The sequence below is a fragment of the Phyllostomus discolor genome, chromosome 12 (genome assembly GCF_004126475.2).
Source record: "Phyllostomus discolor isolate MPI-MPIP mPhyDis1 chromosome 12, mPhyDis1.pri.v3, whole genome shotgun sequence".
Taxonomy (NCBI): Eukaryota; Metazoa; Chordata; class Mammalia; order Chiroptera; family Phyllostomidae; genus Phyllostomus; species Phyllostomus discolor.
The window spans coordinates 66,041,677-66,066,930 of NC_040914.2; the positions used below are offsets into that span (position 1 = coordinate 66,041,677).

The following is a 25,254-nucleotide window of genomic DNA, read 5'->3' on the forward strand; positions in this document are numbered from 1 at the left end:
CCCCCACGCTCCCACCCGGGCTCGGCTGGGCTTCAGGGTCTCCCCCACCTGCCTCCCACTCAGCCTGCTCAGGGCCCGGCACTGGGGAACAGCATCCAGAGGATGAGTCTGCTGCCAGCGGCATGCGCCTCTGGTTCCAGGAACCCTCCCAGGAGGGGTCCCGGGCTGCCTCTCCCACGCCCACACTGGAGACACTGGAAAGGACCCCCTGCTCTCAGTGGTGGATGAGGGAGCCGCTGCCCTTTCCCGGCTGCCTCTGTCCTGTTCAAGGACCAGCCAGGGCCACCATGGCCTGTGCAGAATGTAGGATGCTAGAGGGAAAAAGGCAGAGCCAGCAGCTGGGGAAGGAGAGACCAGCCCGACTCCCAGACCACCGAACCAGACCTGGACGTCTGACTCCCAGGCCAGACTACACAGCGGGCGGGTTGCACCAGGCCCCAGGCCTTGGAGCCGTTCACAAACCTCGCCCCCACCAGGCAGGAGGTTCCTGGCCTTGGCTCCCTGGCCCAGTCCTGCTTCCCACAGCCTTGATTTCCTTCTGCGGGGACTCTCACCCTCCCTGAGAAGCCACCTACAGCCTCACCAAGGGTCCCTCCAATCCACTACTCCTACCCTGGGCACCCACGAGGGGGGCGAACCTACCTTCCCACCCAAGGGTCCTCTTGCCCCTCACACCTCAGGAAGCTGCTTTTCATTTTTAAAAATTTTATTTAAATGTAGACTATTAGCCAAATTATTGGAAAATCAATAATGAAAAATAGTTTTTTAGGGTTTTCTCCTGGTGCTGAGAAGGAACACATCACAGCTGCACTGACCCCTGGGTGGGGGGACGTGGCACCCCCGTGGGGATGGGGTCAGCCCCCCGGGGTCACCCAAGGCCATGTGGGTCAACGGGCCTGCATGCTCCTGGCTGGGCCACCCGGTGTTGGGACCCTCTCCAGGCCCACAGTGCACTCAGGGAAGCCCGCCAGCCTGCTCCTTGGCCTCAGCTCCGGAGGCCTAGCTCTGCTCGGGCCCCTCTGAGCCCACACCCTGCCCTGTCATAAATATGTACAAATCCCTGGGCATCCAGGGCACCAGGCCTGGGTGGAGCTGGGGTTGCCTGTCCCCCTGCCTGCAGCACCGAGACTCTCGGGGAGGGTGCCCCAGGGCAGCCCGGGCCTCCCCGCCCTCCTCCCCTGGCCTCCATCCCTCAGGTCATCCGTGCTCAGGCGGCCGCCAGCTGGCCTAGGACCCGGCGGAACTGCTGGGTGCTATGGCCTAGCTCCCTGACCCTGTCCACCATGTCCTGGGCAGCGGCGGGTGACGGGTACTGCAGGGCGGCGGCCTTGGTGGTGGCCACGATGCCACGCAGGAGGTCGCAGAGCAGGTTGCTGTAGTGAGTCACCTGGCTGCGCACGTCGGCGGCCTTGGCCTGCCGCGACAGCGTGTCCCCGATGAACACCAGCTTGTGGGCGCTGAGGATGACGAACTTGCTGTGCGCCACAAAGATCTTGGGCGGCTGGTTGGTGGCCACGGCGGTGAAGAAGGCGTCCACCGCGTTGGTGAGCGTGGTCAGGTTGGCCTCGCACTGCTCCAGGTAGAAGAGCAGCAGCTGCCGGTCCGAGGGGCCTAGGCCGCCCGTGCGCCCCGGGGCTAGGGGCTGGGCCGGCGTCCAGTTGGTCAGGTCGTGGTCTATGGGCCGTGACACCTCCTGCTCCAGCCGCTCGAACTGCTTCAGCTGGGGAGAGGGAGGGCAGAGTGAGACCGTAGACCCAGAGCAGGAAGGAGGAGTACCCGGGGACCGTGCTCGGAGCCGCGCTGCCGGCAGAGCCCGCACCCTCAGCAAGTAACGGGTTTTGTTCTAGAGATTCTCCAGGTGGCTTCCACTGATCTCACATATGATTCTACTGATGTGACATGCTCCAAATGACGAAACAGCAGAAGTGGAGACAAGTGAGCGGCTGCAAGGGTGAGGGACATCAACCCTCCAGTCGGGTGTGAGGTGGGGAGGGGCTGGGAGGCGGGTGCACAGGATGGCTCCGTGCTCTCTCTGCTACTTCCTGCGAATCTATGCATTTTCAAAATGAAAAGCTAAAAAAATGTTCTTCCTAACGTACACAACGTAAAAAGATTCAAATACACCAAGCAGGAGGGAGAAAAAGGTACCCATCACGTGGCATCCCAGGCACCCAAAATAATCTGTTAAAAAATCTGGTAGACTATCTTTTAGAGTGACACATTGAAGTTATGTGCACATAAGACAACATCTTCAAAATGATCTGGGGTAAGAGGGGCCAGACGGACAGGATCGGCTGCTGCGTCGAGAGAGGCGGATGCTGAGTGAACGGGACCCAAAGGGCTAGTTCTTTCCAATTTTATAAATGTATTACATTTTTCATAATAAAAATTCTAAACAAAAAAAAATGCCTTGGTATTTATAAAATTTCAGAAAACAAAAATTTACACCAAAAAAAACGTAAATATTGTTCAAGATTTTCAGCTCTGACTTGTGTGGCTCGGTGGACTGGGCACCAATCTGTGAACCGAAAGGTCGCTGGTTCAATTCCCAGTCAGGGCACAGGCCTGGGTTGCAGGCCAGGTCCCCAGCTGGGGGATGCGTGAGAGGCAACCAGCTGATGTTTCTCTCCCTCTCTTTCTCTCTCCCTTCCTCCCTCTCTAAAAGTAAATAAAACCTTTAAAAAATATTACAAAGACTTTAAAAAACCTGAAAACACTACATATAATATTTTATCACCTACTTTTAGCACCAACAACAGGTCAACCATTTCCTGCTAGTGAGTCTGTATAAAAGCACGTGGTAAGAAGGAAGTTTCCAGGAGCAGTAGCCGTGCTTGGGAGGCTGGTTTGACTGGCACGTCCTCACCAGAGTTGCTTCTGACCAGGGCACTGAGTGGCTGTGACCGGCTTGTGCACAGACTCAGGGGAAGACAAGCTCTGTTCTACCAGAGATGTCAAGCCTTAACTGGCAAAACCAACATGAAACGTAACTCTCAAAGCCCTCCAACTTTGCCTTAGGCAGCTGTGGTAAAACTCACCACTCAGTTCTCTTGTGTAATAAGAGAAGACACTCACTTTTGCTCTGTTCTGAACTCTGGTGGGTCTTTTCCATTTTCTGACAATTCTCAGTGCCACAGCTATGTAACAGTCTCCTATACGAAAATGTCACACTTCATGCAAACCACACTCTGAGACAGCTGTGGGGAGGGGGCTCCAGGGTTTCTGCTGATATGAAAACGGACCAATAAACGTCCTTGTCAATACATTTTATGTGCCTGTGTTTTGCCTGTACTCCATGTCTCCAGGCTAGAAACTCCAGATCTTCAGAGTTTTTCCTACCTAGTCCTCCTACCTTTTAGTCCAGCTTCCAGTGACCTCGCTAAGTGATCACTTGGATAGATACATGAAGAGAGTCACATTCAGCAAGAAAACATTTACAAAAGTAATGTCTGGGACCTAAATGCCCACTGGCAGGGGACTGGCTGAACAAACGCTGGTTGAGTCGGAGGAAATAAAGGGGATAAAGCGCATGTCACTTCTTAAATCAGTGGAGACTGCATATAGTTTATGTGTGATTATTAACATTTACCCCATCACTGGGCATCACCTATGTGCCAGGGATGTCCCAAGCCCAGTACCTTTCTTTACTCGTCATTCTCATGTCAGCCCGAGGGGGGCCCCTTGGGTCCCGCTCTGTGGCCGGGGGGGCTGCGGCTTGGCCCACATGCACCCGGGTCTCGGGGGCAGGGGGTGGGGGAAACATGATGGGTGATATTTGTATTATCTCATGCTAGTCTGTAATTTTTATTATCTTCATAATCAGAATAAAACTCCCTTATTTTAACTATCTCTTCCAAGTGACCCAAAACACGCAGGAAATCCTGTGCTGGCAGACAGTTTATCTGTGGACAGGGTACAATGTAAGTGTTCAAAAGTAGCTGTTGCGTGGCCTTTGTGAAGAGTGTTTGATGCCATGGAAAAACCCATGATAAAAGCAGACGTAACTGCTCACAAAGCATCACGTTAAACCGCCTCTGGGGAGCTTGCGTTTTCCCTTTCACACTGTTCTGCGTGTGTGCGCTAACACGGCCACGCGCACCGCGAGCACTCTGATGACAACATCAACCCAACCCGCATGCGGAGACAGTCATGCAGGCGAGTGGGGGCCGGCTGGGCAGGGCCCGGAGGCACGCCCCCCCCCCCCGCCCCCCCCGAGACCGGCCGAGGGGCTGCCGGCTCCTCTGATGGCAGATAAGCCCGTGCCGGGCCAGGCTGGTGACCCAGAGCGTGTCCTCACCTGCTGCAGCTCCAGCTGGCCCTTCCCCTGCCGCATGATGTTGCCCTTTTCCAACAGCTCCTTCTGAGTCTTCTCAAACTCCTCCTTCCCCTGGGGAGCAGACAAGGACTGAGCTGGGTGAGCCGGAAGCCCCACAGGCCCCACAGGTGGGGGCAGCTTCCTGAGGAAGCGGCTCTCCCGGGCTCCTCCATCTCCGGCCGGCGTAGGAAGCGCCGGGCACCCTCTATGGCCACGGCCACCCTCCCTGCCTGGTTCCAGTGTCAGGAATCGCATCCGTGCCCATCCCCTAGGTGCACAGGCTCACCCCCCTGTCCCTGACCCCTGGGCCTTGGCATCTGCTGGCCCTCAGCCTGGAATGCTGAGACTGACTGGCACCCGTGTCCCTGCTCAGAGGCCCACCCCACCCCACCTTCCCACCACCGTGTTTCTTTCCCCCTGCTGGAAGTGTCTGTCTTTGCGTGTACTTCAGAATCCACCTCCCCAAACACTACGGCCACCTCTGTCCTTGTCACCAGAGAAGCCCCACCCCCGCAGGTGCTCGAGAGCCTTCCCAGGCTGGCGCTGCAGGACCCTGATGACAGTAACACACTGACCCAAAGGCCTGGGGAAAGGCATCGGCTTCTGGGGGCCACCTGGCCTGAAAGGTCAGAGTGAGAGGAGAACACAGGGACTCCCGAGACCCTGCTGGTGCTAAATCCCCCTCGGCCACAGAGCCCTCTGTGCAGGGCGATGAGGGGCCCCCGACAATGGTGGAAAAATCAGAGCTCAAACTGTGCGAGGGGGCTGCCCCAGGGCCCCAGGGAACCTAGGCGGGGCAGGCACCCACCTGCAGGTGGACGTAGTCGTAATCCTCCATCCAGCCCCCCTCACTGTTCTCGTACTGCCCATCTGGGGAGTCCTGGGAGGTGAACTTGGGGGGTGAGGGCAGGGGCCGGGACTGGATGCTGCTGGCCTTGTCGGTGGGGTTGAAATGCAGGGGGCCACCTCCCTCGGGCCCTGGGACAGGGGCCTTGGTCCGTCTGAAGAGCAGCGAGGCGTTGCCGTGCAAGAAGGAGGCCAGCTGCTTGGCGTCCTCAGGCACAGCCCGTGAGCAGGCCACCAGGCGGTCTAGGTCTTCAGGAGTGGCCCCAGGGCCTCCGCGGCTACCGTCGAAGGTCTGACCGTGGGCCACCAACGTCTGGTACACGTCCTCCATCTTCTGCAGCTGCCGGCTAAGTTTGGCATGCAGTGTGCGGTCAGAAGTGTGGGCAGCGTTGCCCACGGCACTGCGGGCAAACTCTAGCAGCTCATGGACGGCCCCCTGGACGGCGGCCACAGCAGCTCGCAGGTCCGGCACCGGGGGCTCCTGAGGCTCGGTGCCACTGCGCCAGCCCCCGCACCCACCTGCACTGCCTGCCACGTCCAAGAGGTGGGCTACAGTGGCACTCACACCCTGCTGCAGCCGGGCCAGGGCCTCCACGGCCACCTCCAGCTCCAGGGGCTCGCGGCCCGGCCCCGGCGCCTCCAGGGAGGATGCCGACTGGCTGCTGCGAGTGCTGCCCGTGCTGGAGGCGGACAGGCGCTTGGCTTCAGCCGGGGCCTCTCGCTCAGCCGGCGGGGGCACCACGTACACACCATCATCGGCCACGCCGCGGTCGGCCACCTCGGGAGGAAGGACCCGCTCCCGAGGCACGTCGTAGAGTGTGCTGGGGCCAAGCCGCCTCAGGCCGGGGGGCACGTCGTAGAGGTCGGGTGCAGGGGGTGGCACGTCGTACACGTCCTCGGTTGGCGGGGAGTCTGGAGGCGGTGCGGTGAGGACCAGCGGGTGGCGGGCTGGGTCGAAGGGCTTGGCCTTGGCAAAGGCGGGGGGCACATCATAGGTTTCTTCACGCAGCAGCGGGCCGTCAGGGACGTCCTTGCTCACCGATGGAGGAACGTCATACACCTGAGGGGCCAGAGGGTGGTCAAGGCTGCCCACCCACCTGCCCCCCAGGAGCCCAGGGCCAGGACTCAGTCACGTACACAGACCCGGCCCGAGTGCGCGGGTTCATCCACGCAGGGTATACTCAGGAGCCCAACTCTGGAGCCGCAGCTGGGCTCAAAACCCAGGCTCCACTGCTGACCAGCTGTGTGACCTGGGCGGCGCCCGTCTGCTCAGCTGTAAGAAGGGGGAACTCCCCCGCAGGTTTGCTGTGGGGCCTCCATAGGTCAGTTCACTGTGCAGCCTCCGACACTCAGTGGGAGGTCGGCTATATCACCACCACCACCTTCACCACCACCAGCACTGCCACTGCCGCCGCCGCCACCGCCACCGTCACAGTCACCGCCACTGTCACAGCTGCCACCACCACCACCACCACCACCACCACGGCCATCACTGCCACCGCCGCCACCACCACCACCGCCTGTGTATTCACTACTCTGTGGCAGGCATATGACTGAGCTTTTTACGTTACTCGTCAACGTAAGGACAACCTGATATGTGCCTACCGTATTTTTCAGACTATAAGACGCACTGCCACCCCACCCCTGCCCCCCTCAATTTGGGAGGAATAATGGTTGTTAATGCTGCTGTCGAGTTCTGTTTACATTTACATTGGTGAACTATTATGTTATTGATGTTATTAAGTACTTTACTACATTTTTTGATTCAAAATTTTTCCCCCTATTTTCTTCTTCTAAAACCTAGGTGCGTCTTATGGTCTGAAAAATACGGTAATGCCTTCTCCTGGTTATTGGTTGCCCCTCCTCCACTCTCCGAAGAGCCCTGGTTCGGATGGCAAATTATGTGGTCACCTTGCTGATGGTACCCTGGGTGTTCCCCTCGAGCCCCCACGGAGAGGGCCCTCCTGCAGCTGAGGACGCTGAGGCTCAGAGAAGCCCCTGTCACAGGGCGAGAGAGGGACAGAGCCCGAGTCTGGATTAGGTCTCTCGAGGCCCCCAGCCCTGTGGACCGGGCCCCCACCACAGTGCAGCGCGCCCACTTGCAGTCCCGCCCGGAACCCTGAGCGCAGTCGGGACTCAGCCCCGAGGCCCTAGCACCGCCCCCCACTGCTCACCGCGTGGTGGCTGGATGGCGGCAGGCTCTTCTCCACACTGGGGGGCACGTCGTACACGTCCAGGGACGGGTCCCAGCCGTTGGGGCCCTTGACAGCCATGGGAGGTGTGTCATACACCTGAGGGCAGAAAGGTGCAGTGACACAGGTGCCAGGGTCCCGAGGTAATGGAAAGCGGCAACTCCACAGCACCCGTCCCCGGACCCCCCTGCCCTGGCCACGGCTGAGAAGGCCCAGTTCCCCGAGCAGGGCCAGCCTGAGTCGCCCCCAATCCAGCCCACTCCAGCCCCCACACCTACCTCCTGGCCGTACTGGCTGGGAAGCAGCCCTCGGACAGGGGGCACGTCGTAGATGTCCTGGGGTCCCGGGCCCAGCAGGTGGCGTGGGATGTCGTACTCGTCCTGCTCTGGCTGGGAGGCCTCAAACACGTAGCCTTGCCCCACGCGGGTGGGCACCACCACCTAGGGGCAGACGGCTGACTGTTTCCTCTAGCCCTGGAAGCCAGGCTTCGGGGTCCACCCTCAGGTCCTCGGGGAGGTTCCACTCCTCCCGTGAGGCGGCTGGGACACCAAGGCAGCAAGGGGGGGGTCCCCCAAGGGTGGGCCCAGAGGTCACTCTAAGGCAAGAGCATTCTCATCCTCTTGTGTTCTCTGCCCTTTCTTCAACGAAATGCCACGCCTGGCGAACACTGGGACACCAGGGTTTATTTGGAATGGCAGCTCTGGCCAGGAAACAGAGGTGGTCTGTACAGCTGGATGACCCAGGAAGCTGCAGAAGAGGGTGCCTATGGGCTAACAGAGCGTGGGCCACCCTTGAGTGGGGTGCCGGTGCCTCAGGACGCCTCCCACCTACACGCTCTTCAGAAGGGTCTGCCAGCAAGGAGCTGTCCCCACCACAGGATCCAGCAGCCACCTTCGGGCCCAGGACAGATGGAGGTAGTGGGGCCAGGCTGGGCCCTTCTCGGGCGGGGCCCGGGGAGGTGGCCTGAGCAGATCCCAGCCACCATAGCCCGGGGCCCCCAGAGAGGCAGGCAGTGGCCTGGCAGTGCGGCAAGCAGGCCCCCGTCCTCCTTTGCCCCTCGCAGCATTTCTTGATGAGACTCCTGAACAGGGCCAGGAGGGAATCCGAGGCCTCAGAGCCAGTTCTTGAGCAGATGGAGAGACAGGGTGTGGGTGTGAGGGAGCAGCCAACACTAGAACCAAGATCCCCACCCCCACACCCACAGGGCCCCGAGACCACCACTCACCCGAGCAGGTAGCATCTGCCCAGAGAGACCAGCCTCTCTCCGCCTCAGTGCCCTGCCCCTGGCCCAGGATCCAGAGCCACGAGCTGCCCACAGCCCTTCCTGTCGGCACCCTGTCCAACAGGCAGTGCTGGGCGGGCAGCCGCCTCCCTGCAGGCACCCAGCCCTGTGGGAGGAGCAGACTGGGTGGGGGTCAGCGCTGAGCCAAAGGCTGGCAGGATCTCCTAAGGCGGCTCAGGGCACACCTCCCCCGCAAGTCTCCCTGCTCTGCTCTTCTCCCACAGAGATGCCTTTTGTTTCTCCATCAAAGGGGACGTCTGGGACAGGGTTGACTCGGGCCCTCCCCACACATAGTCCTGGGGCAGCAGGGCTGAGGCAGGGCCCGCCCTCAGGCTCAAGGCCCCCAGAATCCGGTGTCCCCGCGTCTGCCCCGCCCCCCGGGCCCTGCCGGCTGCCAGGAGCAGCTGAGGGTCCCCCCAGGAGCCAGGCACCAGCACTTTTCTCCTCAGCCCAAAGCTTGGCAGAGCCTCCTGCTCCTGCCTTCCCTGCTGGCCTCCTGGGCAGCCAGCGCAGCAAAGCAACACCGGGCTCTTGGGCAGGCTCCCGTTCGCTGCTGGGGCGTGCCTCGGTGGGGTATATCCCCCGCCCACTGCCCCCCACCCCTGCGTGTCTCAAAGTGGAGTTGGCGGCCCTCCCCAGACTCATCTCCCTCCTTGAGCCCCAGACTTGAGTCTCCTCCAGATCTATTTTTGGATACGGGAACCTGCCAACAGTAGGGCAGGCAGGCGGGCGGGAGCTGGCGGGATGTGGCAGGCTGGCAGGGCCTTGAAGCAAGGCCTGAGGCGCCTCCAGGCCCCACTGGCCTCCAAAGGGCAGGTGGGGACCCGGCCTCACGAACAGGGTTGTGCACGCAAGCCCCTCTCAGCCTCCTGCAAATGAAGGAGGGCAGGTAGTGCAGGCGAAAGGGCTCTGGGGGCCGGACCCCAGGTCCTGGGCCCCGGGCAGTGTGCCACTCCTGTGGCCAAGCTGGTGACAGTAAGCAGCCATATTGGCCAGCAAAGGTTTTTCTGGTACAAAAAAAACAGTATGGAAGCCGCCAGTGGGGAAGAAATCTCATTACAAAAACCATCTCTCCAGAGAGCTGCTGAGCCCGCTAATTAGAGGCTGCTCTGCTCCCCATGTGGGGCCCCATTAGCAGGACCTCGAGGCCCCTGGGGGTGAGGGACACAGCCAGAGTCTGGGAGGAGACACAGACCCCAACCCGAGACCCCCATGCGCTCTCACACACACACCTCCACAGTGCGGACGCAGACCCACAGAAGCAGAGCCCCATTGGGGCATCTGCAGAGCAAGAGCGAGGCATGGAGCTAATGGTGCTACTGGCTACCAAGTCCCAGTGAGACGGCGCAGGCCTCCTGCCAGACTGTCTGGGTGCCCAGCAACCCCCAGGCAGCCCGGCTGCCAGACTCCCCCTTCCACAAAAGGGTCACTGCCTTACATCTGGCCTTGGCACACCCCCACCACACCCCCATCCGGAAGCTTGGTTTCCTCCTTTGAGAAATGGAACGACACTGGAATGCTGTGGGGCATCGTAGGCGACCACCTCCACTCTCACTGAGAGTGAGGGACACACCTGACATGGGTCCCTTGCTCCTGACCCCACCGAGGCCCAGCGGGAGCCTGGGGAAGAGACAAAGCTCCCAGAAGGAACAGGAATGAGCGCAGCTGTGTCTCCCTAGAGCCTGACCCACCGCCACAGCTGTTCCCATAGGCACAGCTGCAGCCCCTGCCCCAGAGACACGCCCCCAAGAGTGACCTCACCCCCCCCCCCACCCCGGCCTACCTACTCTGCCATCAGCTTCCTAGAGCCATGCTCCAGCCCAAAGGGTGCCAACCTCTCCCAAGCCACTCTGCTCCAGGATTCTGACCTCTCCTGACCACTGGCTTTGCTTGCCCTCCAGAGTCCTGGGCACCAGGGTCCCAGCCCCCCAGTCAAAGTCCTGGCAGGGTTCCTCTGTAGCCCAGCCAACCTCTACGCCATAGCCAGGAGCCTGCTCCCCAGACCCCTGAGGGGGAGGATGAGGCTTATGAAAGCACGACCTTGAACCGTGGGCACAGATTCGCACACACCAAGACGTCTGCCCCCTCACTGTCAGAGATGTGCACCCTGAGAAACCGCCGAGAGCCTGCCAGTGGGGGCGGCGGGCAGCAGGGTGAAACCCAAGGCAGCAGTCACAATCACGTTTAGGGACCCAAAGTGCTTCCGATATCTGATACTGGATTCACAGCTTCAGAATGCAGAGGAATGTGTACGAGCCTGTGAGCGGCAGACAGAGAATACGCCGGACAACGCATGCCCAGACTGCCCAGCGACTGCCTCTGAACTGGGCGTCTGCTGTCCTGGCTTCTTCACCTATCATGCATTTTTCTACAATAAACAAGCATCACTTTCACAATCGTGAAATAAAAACAGATGAGATCTCGGTGGCCTAGGCCAGGATCAATGGGGCTTCTTGGGGGAGGGCAGCTGGGCGCCCGCCAGGTGAGCCCGGCAGCAGTGTGGAAGCAAGCCCCTCAACTGTAGGGCAACAGAACCAATGGCCAAAACGTGGGCTCAAGTCCGCAGCGGGTGAGCAGACAGTCTCACAGCTGTTTCCTAGCCCAAGGGTCCCCTTGCCTGCCCAGCCTCTCTGATGCACCAGGGTGGGCCCACTGCAAAGACGCAGGGAGGGAGCGGAGGGTGGGGGAAGGGTGCACCTCCCTGGGGTGCGGTGCGCAGAGCACAGACTGTGTGTGTAGGGGGGATGGACTATGGCCTGTCCCAAGGCTCACCAGCTAGACCCTGCTCTCGGCCACCTCCCCACGGGACAGGGCTCCCCAGGCAGGGTGTGCTCCTCCCACTAAAGCTGCTTGGGAGCAGCCTTAGTCTGGGCTGTCCCCCCCAACACGGCACGCTTCTGCCACCGGCCTGTTTCTGGCCTGGCATCTGAAGGGGCAGGTAGGGCAGGAAGTGAGAGCCAGTGACCCAGGGCCCATGGGCAGCTCTCCTGGCCGCCAAGCTCCGCCCCATGGGCATGGGCATGTCTCCCGGCTCAGCCCTAGGCTGGCTCTGAGGACAGAGGCTCAGTGAGGTGAGCAAGGGTCTGTGTACGTGGTTGCTGGCTCTCCAGACACAGGAGGCCCTGGGTTACACACGACACAAAAGCAAGGCTGGGCCTGGGCCCAGGGAAGCTGATTCCAGCAGAGCCCAGCTGCAGTGCCCACCGCCCGTCCTCTCCTACCAGGGCCCCCGAGTCACACCGCTCGCTGCACTCTCCCTTTGAAGAGGGGCAGCTGGGCAGCCAGGGCTGGGAAGGCTGCGAGGGCCTCCCACTGGTGTGGGCTGTGTTTCTCGGGGTCCTCCTGGGAGAGCTGTAAAGGGCGAACAGAGAGACCGTCCTCCAAGTCTATGGGACTTCTGTTTCCGGGACTCAGGAAACTCCACTCCCCAACTCTGGAAGGGACGTGTGCAGGGGAAGACACAGGCCAAAGGTGAGAAAATGTTGTTTCTGACTCAGCCAGCCCAAGGCAGCCCGTGGGCCTAGCCTCCCACCTCAGTCCTGCCTCCTTCCTATAGGAAGACGGACTGGGGAGGGCGCGGGGCACAGAGCCTTGTCCCCTGGCCCAACATCCACTGGCAACAGCTCACACGGGGCTGGAACCAGTATCTCTCTCAGGGCGACCCCTACACCGGCAGCCCCATAGGCAGTGCCCTTTCCACAGTGCAGGAGGCAAAACACAATCACCCTAAAGGAGCCCACAGGCCCACTAACACGCCTCAGAAGAGGAGAGGGGGTAGGCACCTGTGGAACCAGGAACACCAGAAGGTGTGCCTCACCCCTACCCAAGGGGCTGACACGTATCCCCAGAGGACTCAGGGCAGCCCCCAGGCATGTGGCATCTGGCCTCTCCCCTTTGTCCCTTCCTCCTTCCCTGCTGGCTGGGATGCAGGCACGTTGGTGGGAGCTCACAAAGCAACCACTCCAGCCCAAGAGACCCAAGCCCTTCAACGAGGAAGTCAGAGCAACAAGAGGGAAGGAGCCACGGCCCCTGACGGGCACGGAGGTGCTGCGTGAGCGCTGCGCTCCTCACCCGCACACCTCTCCTCTTGCTCACTCCGTTCTCCTGGGAGTTTGGCCTCGCTCACCAAACTGCTGCACTGCCTCCCGTGCAAGATGTCTCCCCTTCAAGTGCCACCCAGCACCCCCAGCCAAACCTCCCGCCCCTTCCTGGGCTCCCTGCCCCAGCCTGGGCCCCTCGCTGCTCCCCGCACCCTTTACTCTGTGGGCAGAATGACTTTACTGGGACAAGGATTAGGCAGGTCACCCCTACTCAACACCCTCCGCCTTCAGGAAGGCATCTGGGTCTTAGGTGGCACCAGGGCCTGGCAGTGTGTCCCCAGCCTGCTGCTCTGGCCTCACCAGCCAAGCCCCACCTGCCCCCCACTTTTCCACACCTCCAGGCCTTCGACAGGCTTCATGCTCTGCTGGGCCACCCTCCCACTAGGGTCTGTCTGCCGACAAACACCGCATGGTCCAAGGCCAGCTCGACGTCTCCTCTCTGTGTTGGCCCAAGCTGTTCCCGCCCATTGACAGCAGCAAAACGAGCACATTTCCCACAGACTCACCCCCCGCCTTGGCCCCAGACCGAACACACAGCCGCTGCCAGAGCCCAGAAACCTGGGTCTGGGCAAAACCCACCAGGAGGGCTGCCCGGTCATGCCAGGGTGAGGGTGGCCTTACCTTTGCCGGTGGCTTCGTCCCCTCCCAGCTGCGTGCATCCATGGATGGAGGAACCTGGTAGATGTCCTGCCCTATCCCAGCAGAAGGTGGCACCTGGTAAATATCCTGGGTGGAGTTGCCAGGCCCTGGAGGCACCTGGTAAAGGTCTGAGGCTGGACTGGGGAACGGGTGATGGGGCATCTGCTTTGAGAACGTGGACGCCTGCTTGGCGGGGGGCGACTGGAACTGTGCGCTGGGCCCAGGGGCTTGGTAGAGGCCCTGCTGGGTCTTGCTCGGCGTAGGCACCAGGTAGACGTTGTCAGGCTGGGGTGGGTAACTGACAGGCAGCATGGGCGTGTACTGGGCGGTTGGGTTGTGGAGGCCAGGCTGGGGTGGGGCCGAGGGGGCAGGCGGGCCAGGGCCGGGCCCCGCAGGCTTCTTGTCGTGCATGCCCACCAGGATCTTGAGGCGGTTCCCGGGCACGATGCCTTGCCGCCCATGCAGTGAGCAGAGCCACCAGCCGTCCAGGCCCTGTGTGTCCCGCTCCAGCACCGTCATGATGTCGCCCTTGCGGAAGGAGAGCTCATCCGGGGACTCGGCCACGTTGTCATAGAGGGCTTTGGCCAGCACGTTCTGGGGAGAAAGGGCACAGGTGGGCATGAGGGCAGGAGCACGTGTGTGGGGCCTCTGCGGCCTGCCCAGCCCCCGTGCCTCTCCAGAGGAAGCCACTGGCCTCCGCGCCCGCCGAGAGAGGAGCGCAGCAGGGGGTGGCGCACCCCTGGCAGCTCTGTCGCCACGGCCTCCAGGAGAAAGCCCCAGCTGATCCTAAATTTTTTCCAAAGGGGCCTGGACAGCACCTCAAGATCCTCTCAACCGCAGCCCCCACCTACTTTCCAGGGAGGGCACTCAAGACACCCTTACACACCACCCCCAAAGTCACACTGCGGCCTCGGCCGGCACGGGGGAGGCCAGCGAGGATGACTGTAACAGCCACACGTTCTGGGAAGAGGAGAGGATGCACGCCTTCCCTGCTCCAACTCAACGGTCCTGCTGCCCCGCCAGTGCCGTCAGCCCGGAGGGAAGCCCAGAGACGGTGCGGAGGGGACGCAGGGACGAAGCGGCCATCCTCTGTGCCAGAACCCCAACACACCAGAAGAATCCACAACTGATGCGAATGAAAAGTCATAGAATAGATGTCACAGGATAACAACAAAAGCTACAAATTACTCAAGAATTAATCAAGCAAAGACTGCAGGGGACCTCAGAGAAAGGAATGTTTATCTCCTGTCACAGGGCTCAAGGAGAAACCTGAATTAGGGGGAAATGTACAGAGTTCGAGGTGGGATGACTAAATGCTATAAAAAAAACAATTAGCCAAGAGTACTTAAAAATTACAATTACAATCAAAGTGACAGCAGAAATTGTTGTGGTTGAGGAATCTGATCAAAGAAAACCAATCCTTCTAGAATTAAATGTAGAAAAAAGAGGTCTACCCTGGCTGGTGTGGCTCAGTGGATTGAGAGCCAGCCTGAGAACTGAAGGGTCACTGGTTCGATTCCCAGTCAGGGTGCATGCCTGGGTTGCGGGCCAGGTCCCCAGTTGGGGCTCTTGAGAGACAACCACACATTGATGTTTCTCTCCTTCTCTTTCTCTCTCCCTTCTCCTCTCTAAAAATAAAGAAATAAAATCTTAAAAAGAAAAAGAGGTCCACAAATAAATATTAATTCCGGGGGAGAAAAAAACCACCGAAGGGCACTCGGCGCTCTCCTTCCCAGCCACAGAGATGTGCCACAGCCCCAAGCCATGAGTGGCACGGGACCAGGGCTCAGGAAGGGCCCCCGTCTGGGGGAAGCTCATGGATGTCACAGGTGGTGCCTCCAAGCAGCCGGGAAGAATGAGACCGCATCACAGGTGATACTAAGAAAAATTTCACTCTGTAGGAAGAAAAATCCACTTGGACACTTGCCTCATGTTATAAACAAAGGGCAATTAGGGGTCTGACTGTGAAATGTGTAACTCTAGAACTAATAAAAGAAACAATTGTGGGAGAATATCTTTGTGACCTTGAGATGGGAAGAGATTGTAAAACAAAACCTCAAAAAACAAAGATCCCCCAAAGTCACAAAGCGTAAGCTGATGAGGACAAAGACAGGGTGAAAAGTCACCAAGAGACAAGAGAGTGGCTAATCTAGAATGTGGAGGCACTAATCCAAATCAGTAAGAAAAAGACACGAAAACCAACAAAATATGAAGAATGCATTTTCCAAAGGGGCAAGCAGATGGCCACGACCATCAGGAAGAAAGCTCAGGGCCCCGGCCAGCGAACAAGGACACACAGGCCGCTCTGCTCCGTGTGCCAGCTGGGGCCCAGGTGTCTGGGGGCTGCCGGCCACACCCTCCTGAGCTGGTGTAACCAACGGGAGATCTGTATGCTAGAGCCCTTTACTGTAAATGATAAAAACATCTACAAAACAATGCTAAGCATTTCTCAGAGACACTTATCCAGGGAGATTCCAGACGCATTACGTCAGCACGGGCGCTTCTGGAAGAGGGACAGCGATGAGACAGACATCAGGGCTAAATGGGAAAAACAAAGCAAAACTCGGAAGGGCAGCGCCCTCCAACCCCACTCTTGGCGGCTGTAACTCTCCCGTGAATCTGCACAGCCACCCAGAAGTGAGCACTGATTCGAGGTTCCGTTAGTCAGCAGACCCCACCCCCTCCAGCAGGGACATGAGCTCCATGTGGCCCAGGCACAGGAGAGGCCCTGGGGAAGGCTGTGGAGTCAGAGGCAGAAGGACCAGAGCACTGATGACACTGGGTCGCAGGTACGGAACCTCACGGCGGCAGAGAACCCAGGGGCCAGGAGGCCTTCAGTTTTCGGTGCTCGGCCCCTGATGCCCTGCTCCCCCTGCGCAGGTGCCAGGCTCACACTGGGCTCAGAGATATCACAAGCTCCCCCCAGCTGGAGGGCCAAGGTCAGTTCCAAGGAGCTAAGGAGGCGCCTGGGGGAGACAAGGTCAGGGTTGTTTTGGCCTTCTAGGGCAGCAGAGGCCCAGGCCTCACACACGGGGAAGTCAGGTCTGTGGATAGGACAGCATCAGGCCAGCTGGGCTCCCGCCCCACCAGCTAAGCCTCAGCTCTGCTGCCCTCCTCTGAGTCTCCAGAGATCTGAGGACACAGAGCCTGGTCTGGACCCCTGGCTTGGGAATGGGACCTGAGTCCTGGCCACCCACTAGCTGTGTGACCTTCCCCACCTGAGCCCAGTCTCTTCCCCAGGACTCCACCTGCAAGGAGTCAAGCAGGAGCTGGAATTCCAGGCAGAAGGAGGAGCCATGTCTCCTCAGGCTGGAGCAGGAAGTGGCAGCCGGGGCCCCTGGGGCAAAGCAGAGTGAGGGTGAGACCTCATTCAAGCCCAGGAGGGAAGACCCAGCCCCCTCCCTCCACACCAGCATCCGGGGCCACAACTGCACCCCAGCTCTGTCTCCCCTGCCTGCTACACTGCGGACCAGGGAAGGGGACCGAGCACCATCAAACCTGTGCTCCAGGCCCCAGGGCTACATGCTTGGCCCTGGGGAGTGTCACCTGGGAGCCCGCTTCCTCAGTGCGGCCCAGAAAGGGCCAGAGGCAGGAAACTTGGGAGCCAACAGGGGCAAGACCCAGGGGAGGAGCCAGCTTAGGCAGGCGGCTCAGAGTTCAGGGAGGGCAGAACTGGTGGAGCCACCCCAGCACCAAGGTGCACACCGGGGCAGACGCCCTTGGAACTGCTGATTGCTGCAAACGGCCCACAGAGATTACCAGTTACAAACGCACGTCAGTGTAGATCACGTCTCAATAAAACGCCACGCCAACTTCAATAATGAGGAGATGGTAAGAAGACCAGTGTTCATATTTGCGATGACTAGGACGTGTTTTCTCTTCCTGATTTTCAGAGGTTTCAATATGTATTTAATGAGCATTTCTTTGCTTTGGGGTTAAAAAAATACACATCCTGAAAAAGAAAACAGTGGGCTACCTCCTAGCCTCCAAGGCAGGATGGGGCAGACGAGACCGAAGCAAGCCCAGAGGCCAGAGCCCAGGGAGAAGGAGGCGAGGGCGGGGCTGTCCTGCGGCCCACTAGGGCTCAAGGGCCCCATCCCCAGGCTGCCTGCAAGAAAAGCAAGTTTCCCAAATATGGTCTGCAGCCGCCCTGAGGCCTCTGGGAATCATATCCTCGCCAGAGGGCGGGACACCAGGTCTCCCTCCCCCAGTGACCCCAGAAAGCAAAGCCACCCCACTGGGTCCCCCCAGCCCCTGCCCTGGTGGCCACAGGAAGTGCCAGCAGAGTGAGTCACAGAAAAATTCCCCTCTGGCCCAGTCAGAGGGGGCGGGGCACAGACGGAGGGGACTGCCCCTAGGAGGCCCCTCACCTCTCAGGAGGAGGGCAGCCCCAGGAAGGCGGGCAGATCGGCCTCCACCAGGCCCCAAAGACAGGGCTGGGCACTCAGGGAGGCTGGAGTGCTGTGCTGGAGGCAAGGTCCAGCGGGAGAGGGGGAAGGGAAAGCAGAGAGAGCATACCGGGCCCAAGAAGCTACTGGGACCTCCTGTGCAAGGGTGGCCACCCCTACTGCCTCGGAGTGAGCTCGAAGAGCAGTCAACAGCTGCTACTATGTAGTCCAGGGCGGCTGGAGCCAGGCTGGGAAGCACCCCTTGGGCTGGGCACGTGGCACTGGGCGCCTGGCACCAGGAGCTCCTTGCCTGTGTCAGCTGGTGGCCCTGCCCAGAGCCCCAGAGGCAGCCGCTCCACAGGGCAGCCTGTGAGTCCTGGGCACTGCTGGCGCCACAGCACTCCAGCTGGCCGAGCCCCGGCCCCTCTGGGCCTCTAAGCCTGCCCAGCTGCTCCTGAGACAAGCTCCTCCTTCCTTCTCTCTCAGTCACTCAGCAGCAGCTAGGACCAGACCTAGGGGACCTCAGGCAAGTCCTCTAGTTTTTCTGAGGGCCCAGAGCCCTTTGCTAAATTGACAGTCTTGGTTTCATAGGATTATTCGCTTGTTTAACAAAAAATTCTCCCGGCTCTGCTCTTGGCCAGGTGCTGGGCCAGGCCCTGCAAGGCGGCCCAAGCCTAGCTGGACCAGGCCCCCGTCCACAAGGGGCTTACAAGCCAGTGGGGCAGAGAGACACCAAACAACTTGCTAGGGCGGGGGGCAAAAGTGTGGTGCCAGCATGCAAGGGGCTGCTGCCCAGACCACCCAGCTGACCGAGGGCAGATTAAGAGACTTCTGGCCAAGGTGAAAGAGTAGGTAAGAAAACATGCTTCACCTCTGCGCACAACTACAGCAAAAATTACAATTCTACAAAACAAACATCACCCAGATTTGTCAGAAAATCGAGCTGTATGGAAGTCTGACAACTAAGGATTTAAAGAAGGCACATTCATCCACACACACGACTTTTCTACAAGTCCATGCTACTAAGACAGGTGGTCAAAGCAGTTCCACCTAATATACAGAAACAAACACAGGGAGGATGCCAAATTGAGGAGACAAAGAAATATGGCCCAAATGAAAGAACAAAACTCCAGGAAAAGAACTAAATGAAACGGAGATAAGCAACTTATCAGAGGCAGAGTTCAAAACACTGGCTGTCAGGATGCTCACAGAACACTGGGCACTGCAATAGTAGAAAAAAGACCCAGGCAGAAACGAAGGCTGCACTAAGTGAAATAAAGAAAAATCCACAGGGAGCCAACAGTGGAGTGGATGAAGCTGAGATTCAAATTGATGATTTGGAGCATAAGGAAAGAAAAAAGCATTTAGAACACCAAGAAGAAAAAAAGAATTACAAAAATGAGGATAGGCTAAGGAGCCTCTGGGACATCTCCAAACGTACCAATATCTGAATCATAGGGGTGCCAGGAGAAGAGGAAGAGCAAGAAATTGAAAACTTATTTGAAATAATAATGAAAGAAAACTTTCCTAATTTGTTGAAGGAAATAGACATAAAGTCCAGGCAGCACAGAGAGTCCCAAACAAGATGGACCCAAAGAGGACCACACCAAGACACATCATAATTAAAATGCCAAAGGTTAAAGATAAAGAGAGAATCTTAAAAGCAGCAAGAGGAAAGGAGTTACCTACAAAGAAGTTCCCATAAGAACATTAGCTGATTTCTCAAAAGAAACCTTTCAGGCAAGAAGGGGCTGGGAAGAAGTATTCAAAGTGATGAAAAGCAAGGATCTATATCCAAGATTACTCTATCCAGAAAGCTATTATTTAAAATTGAAGGGCAGATAAAATGATTCCCAGACAAGGTAAAACTAAAGGAGTTCATCATCACCAAGCCATTATTATATGAAATGTTAAAGGGACTTATTTAAGAAAAAGAAGATCAAAACTATGAACATTAAAATGGCAACAAATGCACAACTATCAGCAACTGAATCTAAAAACCAAACTAAGCAAACAGGCAGAACAGGAACAGAGTCAGAGATATGGAGATCATTTGGAGCATTATCAGCTGGGAGTGAGGAGGAAAACAGGGGGAAAGGTACAGAGAATAAGAAGCATAAATGGTAGCTACAAAACAGACAAAGGGAGGTTAAGGATAGTACGGGAAATGGAGAAGGCAAAGAACTTATGTGTACGACCCATGGACATGAACTAAGGCAGGGTGGGGGGGGCAGCTGCTGGAGGGAATGGGTGTACTGGATGGAGGAGGGCAAGGGGGAAAAATCTGACAACTATGACCTCATAATCAATAAAATATATTTTAAAAAGTGCGGTGCCAAAAATATGAGGTGGGACCCAATACCCCCTGGAATTTATTTATAAACAACTGTGTATTTATTATTGCATGTTTAAACCCCAGTCACCTTCAAAGTACTCTTCATTTGATTCACCTATCAAGACAATTTTTCCTGCTCAAAATAGTTTCTGAACTTGTTGATTTTGATGCCTTGTAGTGCTTCTGCTGTCTTTTGTTTCACCTCTTCCACGACAGCAAAACATTTCCCTTTGAGGGCTTTTTTCATTAGGGGAAACCAAAAAAGGTGCTCGGGGTGAGACTGGGTGAATAGGAAGGGTGGGGTAGGGGGGGGTCATGTCAGTTTTGGTCAAACACTGTTAAAACACTCAGCACAGTGTGGGCATGCCCTTGTAAATCACCCATCATGAAACGGGCAAACACACTAAGTCTTCAAAAAACAAAAATTCACCGAAGCAGAATGCGGCCTCTCACAACACTGCCAGCTGGTACACTGATACAGATGGGTTCCTAGAACACTCACCCAGTGGGGAAAGCCTGTACTACAAGGGGCATGCCCTCCGGAAGATAATTCCATGTTTTTTTATTTTGAGTCCCCCCTTGAGACAGGGCCACTGCATATAGGGTGGTCAGAGCTCTCCTCCCTGAGGAGGTGACCTCATGAATGACAGAAACTAGGCAACCATGCAACCAGCTGTGGAAGAGCATACAGGCAGAGGGGAATGAACCAAGGTGCTGAAGCAGGGGAGGCCAGAGGGGTGATGGGCTGCGGCCCTGGAGCAGCAGGCAGGCCGGGGCCAGTCACACCGCAGGAGGAGTAGGGGCGGTGCGTGGGGAGCTCAGTAAACTCTATCCAAACGGCGGTGCCCCATGGCAGGATAAGCCCATCTTGAGCTCTGGACATGTCCCCCAGAACCCAGGGTCTTGCCCCAGCTTATAAGAGGAGTCTTCTCCCTCAGGGCTTGGCTTTCCAGCCTCCCTTGCCACTGGGATAGTCAGGTGCCTCAGCCCCCAGCTCGCAAGGGGACACAACTGTAATCTCTTGGCAGGGCACACCGCCAGGGCACCATCACAGTCCTGGCAGACACTGCCAGCCGCCTGTGTCCAAGACACCACAGAGGCTGCTGCGTGAGTTGCCCTGCATCTCTGACCACTTCACACCTGCCTCTAAGAAACCACCGCTGCGCCTCACTCCTCCAAGACATGAACTAGGGTAGTGGCACTACAGGAGGGATCCCGTGCCCCTCTGCAGGCACCTGCTCTCTGTTGCCGCCACCTGGAAGTGCTGACCAATACATCTCGTTATTGGCCACCTCATGCCCCTGAACCTCAACACCCAGGATGGAAGGGGCTGTCTCCTTCAGCATGGAATTCCCACAACCCCACGAGCACCAGGCCTGGCCCAGGATGGGTAGGCTCAGGCAGAAGCTCTCTTTGCAGAAGGTGGTGTCCTGTCCTCCCTGGGAGCAGTGTAGCTTCACCCGAGGAAGCCAGGAATGCCCTTTGGGGTTTGCTAACCCCAAGGGGAGGAGGCGGAGGAGAAGCCTCAGCCAGGATGCATGGGTCTCCAGACCTGGAGCAGCTGGGCCTTGGATGCTGGTGGTCACGAGTCTGGGAGGACCTCAGCCATCCGATGGGCATTCAGGTTTCCCCACTGGCTCTGTCCACCTCAGGGACCTAGGGTGTGCTCTGGGTACCCTGGAACCCTGCCTGGGAGAGGATGCTCCCAGGTGGCCCTGAGCGGTGGAGACACGGTCGATGGGTCCCCAGTGACTACAACAATTGCAGCCAGTGCTGACTCTATGCCAGAGGCAGGGCTCTTCTGCACATTTCACTTGTCTCTTTTAGCCCTATGAGACATTGCAATGACCTCCATCTGACAGATGAGAAAACTGGGGCACAGAACAGTTATTTGATGTGCCAGGGTCACAGTCAGAGGGCAGCAGAGGCAGACCCAGGCTGTGTGACACTGTGGAGCTGGGCAGTTCCTGGGATAACGCTTAGGTTCATGGAAGCCAGGAGTGAAATCTCACAGGCCTCCCCCTCCCTGTTCCCCACCTCCAACCACACAGACATACACACACACTCTCCGGCCCCACACACAGCAGCCTTACACACAGCAGCCACTGGGGAAACACTAGTTCCCTTCATATCCAGAACCATCTCAAATGGGAGCCAAGTTTATTTCTGGGGTATTCTGTTTGCTTGTCCCAAGGAGCCCCGGTAGCCAACGGATACAGGCCCAATGTGCATGTGCCAACTGCAGTCTGCGTCCACAACCCTGCTCACTCGTGCTCGGAACACCCCTGGGGGGGCCGCCCACTGGCCAGGGTCCTGACCACCCCCTTATCTTGCTCCCCCGTCCCTGCTTCAGCCAAGCTCCCTTCCCAGACCCCCCCACACTCACATCCTCAGTGGAACCTGGGGACCAGCAGCCTTATCGTCACTTCTCTGATATCCCAGGGACAACCGAGTGGCCAGAACCTGGGTTCAAGTCCTCAGTGCTTGGACAGCAGCAGGCAAGCCCCTATTCATGCAGAGCCATCCCCAGGGGGCATGTCCTGCCTACCTCAGGGGCCTGAGGCTCAGAGGGCGGAGTCTCATGCCTGACACTCAGCAGCCAGAGGACAGGGCTGCAGAGTGAAGGACTAAAAACCCACCTGTAGGTGGCCACAGCCAACACTCCTGTAACAAGCCACACGTGGCCGCAGCAATGGCAACAGCAGATACCCTGGTGTCCGGGGCCAGCTCTGGGCCAGAAGCAGGCCACTTCCCCCACCCCTGCTAGGACACCCCAGGCGCTGTCCTGGAAGGCTGGGCGGAGGGGAGGTAAAATGGGGAGGGTCCTCCTGCTGCGGGACAAGGCACTACAGCCCCACATATCACGGCAGCGCTGGGCCAGAGCACCCAGGAGCCTGTGTGGGTGGTGTCAGGGCACAGCCCTACACCCTCCAGGCCATTCAAACTGCTGGCAGCTTGGGAATAGTCCCCATCCCCCTGAGAACCCACACCACTGCTACCCAGCCCAGGGACTCGACCCAGGCTGGCAGACCCAGACCTGTGCGCCTGACACCCTGTTGCTCTTTCCTAGTCTCTGGGGTCCCGATGGGAGGATTCACAAGTCTCCCAACACAGGGCTCAGCATGAGGCTGGCTTTATTTCCTTCTGGGGCAGCACCAGGCCCAGAGTAGGGGTAACCACCCATAGACCCAGATTTGTCATCATGGAGGGCAGAGGTAGAAGGGACAGTCCAGAGGGGACAGTAGGGACTTGCTCCCTACAAGGCTCTCCACTTTGATATCTAAAGCCCCGAAGAGTTCTGCCCACTCCAGTCCTAAACGAGAACTTTCAGCAGCTCTTAAACCACCACCTCTACAGCCAAAATGGAGAGGGAGATGGACGATGGCACATAAAGTGTGGTACTCTGGCTTACAAAAAAAAAGGGTACAAAATCCCTGATTTCTGGGCTGTACAGTGAAGATGGGTTGGAGATGGAGCCCTGCCCCTTCGGCCCTCTGTGGTCCCTTCACCCCAGGCAGGTTCTTCACCCTGCTCCTCACCTAGAGAGCAGAGGGAGTTAGGGCAGCAAGACAGAGGTGGAAACACCTCTGAGGGACCACCGGCTTGGAGGAAGACCACCCTGAAGCCCCTTATTTGGGGGCCCTAAAGGCCCAGAGGAGAAGGAGCTGGCTCAGTGTCTTTGCTGGAACCCCACCCTCCAAGTCTGACTCCAACACTGTTCCTCAGACCTCCGAGAAGTTTCCTGGGTACACAACCGGCTGATTCCAGCTGTGGGCTCCTGGAAGGGCAGGGATGGAGTTCTCCGAGTCCAGGAGAAAAGGGTGGTGGATCCTAGGAAGGGGCCATAGAGGCCAGAGGGATCCCATCAAGTTGGCAGCTCCAGCAGAGCACGGAAGCACCCCAAAGACCTGAGTGCCCCCAATAAGGGCACACACGTGGGGCGGGGCAGAAGACTTCTGGATACAATCCTGTGCCTTGGTCTCCCCATCGGTGCCATCTGTATGACTGGCAGAGAGGGAAGCTGTCTCAGGGGCCTTTCCTGCTCCAACAGGATGCCCTAGTGGCACTGCCCTTACTTCAGTTGCTTTCTCAAGTTTAGAGAGCTGGAACCCGCCCACAGCGCTCCCACCTGTGCTCAGCACAAACATCCATGGCCAGAGGCATCAGGTCTCCTCCCTGAGCGGAGCTGAGAGTGACTGTCCTGCCCTGCCTCCACCCAGTTCCCACTGGGCTCCTTCCTTGCCCAGGGCAAGCGGGTAGTTGCTCCCAGTGCCAAAAGGCCATGTCAGCAGCTCTTCCCAGACCTCCCTTCTCTGTAGGCTCCACCTGTGCCCAACCCCACTCTTGCTCCTCGAGAACCCAGCACACACCCGCTCTTCCAGGTGTCAGCCCTACAACCCTCAACCCCCAACATCAGTTCTCCACTCCGAAAAATAATGGGCAGAGAGAGTGTATCCCCAAGCCCAGGTAGATGAGGAGTATCTCCCAGCCTGGCTGAGCTCTGCAGGGGAGCTCAGAGAGTACCTTCCCATTTAGTCCCTTCCTCACCGTAAGGGTGTGGGAAAGGAAACTCCATGTTCTCAAGATGGATGAGGGAGCCCCAACTTCCAATCTAGGATCTGAGACCCCAACATCTCCCCCCAGCTCTAATCCTCCCACTCTCCCGACACACCCCCAGAGCTCAGCAAATCTCAGCTTCTCCAACTCCCTGCAACGGCGCTGGGCTCTGCCTAGTGTAGCTGCAACAAGGGGCTGGAAGCCTGGGTTACCGGCGCCGGAAAAGAAGTTCGTGTGTACCCTGGCCCTGAGCCCCGCACTCGACCTGCGGAGGCTGGAACCCTGGGGTTGCAGTGCGCCCCGAACTCCTGCAGCTAGGATCCAGCTTCTACCGCCGCTTTTGCAACCAGGGTAGGTACTGGCCATGTTTCCAGTCCTGGAATCCAGCACAGGCGGGCCGGAGTGAATCATTAACCGGCCCCAGACTGTCGCACCCGCCACGCCGACAGCTCTGTCGACGCCACGCACTTGATCGCCCAGCCTTTAACCCCTAACCTGGGGGCAGTGAGCAGCTCGAAAACACACAGATGGACCAACTGACTGACCGTCACCCCACTTCCTGGAAAGTCAAGCCTCCTGGAAGTTCACGCTCTAGTGACT

General features: G+C 58.2%; 1 protein-coding gene across 4 annotated transcripts in view; it reads right to left on the reverse strand.

Annotated features, from left to right (window-relative positions):
* Window positions 1–688: 688 nt before the first annotated feature.
* The window catches only part of BCAR1 (BCAR1 scaffold protein, Cas family member), a 37,369-nt gene continuing 12,803 nt past the window's right edge, over window positions 689–25,254 (reverse strand). For 2 of the 4 annotated variants that reach the window (XM_028501768.2, XM_028501769.2), the window contains exons 2-7: window positions 13,357–13,968; window positions 7,632–7,793; window positions 7,336–7,452; window positions 5,124–6,221; window positions 4,298–4,387; window positions 689–1,720 (exon numbers count right to left, since the gene is read on the reverse strand). In XM_028501768.2, coding sequence (XP_028357569.1) covers window positions 1,208–1,720; window positions 4,298–4,387; window positions 5,124–6,221; window positions 7,336–7,452; window positions 7,632–7,793; window positions 13,357–13,968 — 2,592 coding nt within the window. In that variant the 3' untranslated portion in view covers window positions 689–1,207. Of the gene's footprint in view, window positions 1,721–4,297; window positions 4,406–5,123; window positions 6,222–7,335; window positions 7,453–7,631; window positions 7,794–13,356; window positions 13,969–25,254 lie in introns of all 4 variants that reach the window. The other 2 variants (XM_036012223.1, XM_036012222.1) reach the window with 1 other exon arrangement.